General features: G+C 44.2%; 1 protein-coding gene across 1 annotated transcript; it reads left to right on the plus strand.

The window, feature by feature from the left end:
- Nucleotides 1-386: 386 nt before the first annotated feature.
- LOC123774326 (cuticle protein 18.6) lies at nucleotides 387-1,541 on the plus strand. Its single transcript, XM_045768497.2, has 3 exons — nucleotides 387-496; nucleotides 620-913; nucleotides 1,068-1,541. Exons 1-3 carry the CDS (start codon nucleotides 485-487, stop codon nucleotides 1,455-1,457), a joined length of 696 nt encoding a protein of 231 aa, XP_045624453.2. The 5' UTR covers nucleotides 387-484; the 3' UTR covers nucleotides 1,458-1,541.
- Nucleotides 1,542-4,415: the final 2,874 nt, after the last annotated feature.

Raw genomic sequence — 4,415 nt, forward strand, 5'->3', positions numbered from 1 at the left:
TACAAGAATGTAAATACTGTACTATCCAATGTATTCTCACAAACCCAATGTACCTTCTTGTATATATATAAATAAATAAATAAATAAATAAATAAATAAATAAATAAATAAATCAAGTCCACAAATTCCCTCCCACATCTGTGACTACTGTCAACATACCGACCTCTCTCCTAACACAATAATAACAATAATTATCACTAGACGTGCTAAGAATTTCGTACAAAATTCACCAATTACGTTTCACTAAATTGCTGAAATAAGAGACTTTCTTTTCCACGTTTTTTCAACCTGTGATGAAACTGTTAAATAACGATCACTCATGAAGGTCAATCCACCAGAGGAAGCATCATGAGCTCCAACTGTTCCTCCTGCTGTGACCTCGTGACGTCAAGCAGTGGGCGGTGCCCAGAGGGTCACTCCGCCACTATATAAGACGAGTGCCCAGCGCCACTCCTCACTTGCTTCCAGTCATCGCTACAACAATATGGCTCTCAAGGTGCGTCTTCCTGTAGTCACATTATTTGAAACATTCTGCTTTCACGAACATGGCTGAGCTTAAAGTTGGTGACATAGTGAATGTTCTTCATGAGTTCAGTATTTAAAAGATGTTTGTTCACAGGTTACTGTGTTGGCTGCCCTTGTGGTCGTCACACTCGCTCGACCCGACAAACGACCCTTCTTCAACGACCAACTTCCCTCTTCTGCATACAGTCTCCCATCCCCAGCACCCACCTACAACGCCCCAGTACCCACCTACAACGCCCCAGCACCCACCTACAACGCCCCAGTACCCACCTACAACGCCCCAGCACCCACCTACAACGCCCCAGTACCCACCTACAACGCCCCAGCACCAGTGCCTACATACAGAGCTCCGGTCCCAGCACCCACCTACGGCACTCCTGCTCCAGTAGTCAGTATTATTTATGGTTTCTTGCCATGCTAATACCGGAGTCGAATCCCAGTAATCGAAAAGTATATATATGAATATTTGCTTTTCTTTACTCGTGAGAAAAGGTACATACATTTTTACAAAAACTATTTACTGTTATAATCTGTTTTTTCAGGCTCCTCCCAAGTATGACTTCAGCTGGGCCTTGAAGGACGACTACTCCAGGAATGACTTCGGCCACCAGGAGTCCCGGGACGGCTACGACACCCAGGGTTCCTACAGTGTCCTGCTTCCCGACGGTCGCCTGCAGACAGTGACCTACACTGTCAACGGTGACTCCGGCTACGTGGCCCAGGTGGCCTACGAGGGCCAGGCCCAGTACCCAGCACAACAGCCTTCGTACGGGGCCCCTACACCCCAGCCTATCTACGGTGCCCCTACACCCCAGCCTATCTATGGTGCACCTACACCCCGGCCTATCTACGGTGCCCCTACACCCAGGCCTAGCTACCGACCCCCAACACCCCAGCCTTCATATGGCACCCCAGCACCACTCTATGCTTGAACGCTTCTACCAAACTTATTACTTCTTAATTAAATTATATGCATTGAAAATTATTGATTAAAATATATAAATATTTAAGTGCAAGCATTTGTTTGTGTATATCCATCATACTACATGGTATTTGAGAGGAATTTCCACACTCTATCATCAATAAAAGCTGAATTTATCTGTTAACAATGTTCTGAAACTAATGAGTTATCTACAGCAACAACAAATAAAGGTATTTGAATAATCATTGTTAACTACAACAAAATACTGTTATTCACTAATGACTGGCAGCTGCATCCTTCATTACCACAAACAAGTTCAGAAACACAGAGAATTGATAACTATATTTTAGTTCTTTGTCCTGGGGTGAAGTACAGCTGTAAGTCATCCTGTAACCAATTGCTTGGACTGAACTACCTGGACCCTTCTTTATTAAGGTCCCAGTAGTAGAGTCGGCTTCGTTCTCGCCTCACAATCGAGAATTCCGGTTCGAATCGCAGGCGGGACAGAAATGGTTGGGTGCATTTTCTATCATCTAATACGCCTGTTCACCTAGCAGCAATTAATCACCCAGAAGCTAATCAACTTGGTGTGGGGTTGCATCTTCGGAGGGGGGTACCTCGATGAAAGCCTAACGTATATAAACACACCCTGGCTGCCTGTCCCCGTCACAATGAATTATCTCCGCCAACATAGAGCATCATCGGTTACATCTCAGCCCACCTACAGTATCTTCTATACACCCGAGAAGTCCTTGATACAATGTCTCAGAAATGACTAGTGCATAAGACAAACAAATTTTCGCAGTCAGTTGACCAGACCACACACTAGAAGGTGAAGGGACGACGACGTTTCGGTTCGTCCTGGACCATTCTCAAGTCGATTGTGAATGGTCTTAACAATCGACTTGAGAATGGTCCAGGACGGACCGAAACGTCGTCGTCCCTTCACCTTCTAGTGTGTGGTCTGGTCAACATACTTCAGCCACGTTATTGTGACTCATCGCCTGCATATCAACCAAGAGTGTGTTTAAGGAGAGTCAAAATTATAGTTGTGCGCCGTAAGACCCCAGTAAGAGCTAGGCCAAGATGGCGGCCACTATAAGACGTGTACAAACTGAACAACACTGTCGTCTGCTGCCAGAAATCTTGACTTTAGACGATGAGTCACAATAACGTGGCTGAAGACATGATGATTAAGCCACAACTTAGATAATGAAGAAGCGACGACGTTTCGGGTCGTTCTGGACCATTATCAAGTCGTGTGATAACAACGACGTCGAAACAACGAACGACGACGTCGTTCGACGAAGTCGAACGACGTCGAAACGTCGTTGCTTCTGACCTGTGGTTTGGTCATCAATCTGGACGAGCAGTAACAATGATCAGCCAAATAGCTTAAGTTCAGTATCTACAAATATCTGTTAATGAAAATGGGAAAAGAAAAAGAAAACCCTAAAAGTAGTTATGCCTAATGAGGAAGACAACTATCTGTATGTTGGGTGCACTTCCTTTCACCTAATGCATCTGTTCCCCCTAATAGTAAATAGGTACCCAGGAGTTAGATTGATGAGGGATTGTATCCTGGGGAGGATCAGTAGTTCGACCCTGTGGGGTGGGAGGAACTCCATATAAACCTAACACATATATATACACTGGCTGTCTCCCGACACAATGAACTATTATTATTAGGAGGAGGAGGAGTAGGCATCCATCAGTCTCAGGAGACTATGGAGTTGCGCTCTGATGTAGGCCTGGTCTGAAGTGGCCTCACCAGGGCGCAAAGCCAGGGTAGGTTGATCCTATTTACCATATGATCCATCCTATTTACAGCCAGAATTATTAGGAAACGCTCATAAATTGCATAAAATCTCAACATGTAGGAAACGGAGAAAGGATAAGAATTTTGTGTTTAGTAGCCAGTATAAGAACACTTACTATGTAATCTATACAGCCAGTGTCAGACTTTTCCGGCGCTACTGAAGCTCAAAAAGAAGACTGAAAATACTGAAAGGTTTCATGCACGTATCAATCCCTATACGTCCTGCACACCTTGCGAAGTCTCAGCACTAAGACTGGTTAAGTGAACTCCGTCGAGCAACTCTACAGAAGAGGTCTTGAAAGGAAATGACGATGACATACAAAATACCGAGAGTAATTACCAGATAGATAACACATTCTTCCCCCAAAAAGTGGAAAGGGAAATTAACTAGAGGACACAAATGAAAGTTGAAAAACTCATGTAAGATAAAAAGAAAAGCGAAACCCTTTGTACTAAGCAGTAAGGAAGGTCACCAAGGAAATTGTCTTGGAAGAATAAGGAGAAGCAGCCTCTATACACCTCTTCAAGACCCCATACGGCAAAGAAAATTAAACTCGGTAAATTTAAACGTGCCAGATGCAAATATTGAAATGGCCGTGCTGATTGAAGCTATTAGATCTTATTCCACAACATGTCCTCCTACAGCATCCCTGTAAAAACCCCATCCTAGCTACAACATCACTACAAACACATATTCCATCTACAGCATTCACGCCCAATGTCCATGGCACATATAACAACCCTGAACATTTCACAGCCTTCCAAAAATGTCAGTCAGCTCCAGCCCAATTACAAGATCGTCACCAATATCGCAGATCATCTTCAGCATCACATCAAACCTCCAAGATCCCCTCCCACATCTGTGACCACCTTCAGACACACCAATAACAAAACTTATTGCCCAAACGTTCACATTTTTAAGATAATATTTGCTCATAATGATTCAGTGAATTGCTGAAATAAGAGACTCTCTTTTCCACATGTTACAACCTATGATGAAACTCTTTAAGAATCACTCATGAAGGTCAACCCATCAGAAGAAGCATCAAGAGCCCTTCCTTTTCCTCCTGCTGTGACCTCGTGACGTCAAGCAGTGGGCGGTGCCCAGAGGGTCACTCCGCCACTATATAAGACGAGTGCCCAGCGCCA

This window comes from Procambarus clarkii, chromosome 61, assembly GCF_040958095.1.
Source record: "Procambarus clarkii isolate CNS0578487 chromosome 61, FALCON_Pclarkii_2.0, whole genome shotgun sequence".
Taxonomy (NCBI): domain Eukaryota; kingdom Metazoa; phylum Arthropoda; class Malacostraca; order Decapoda; family Cambaridae; genus Procambarus; species Procambarus clarkii.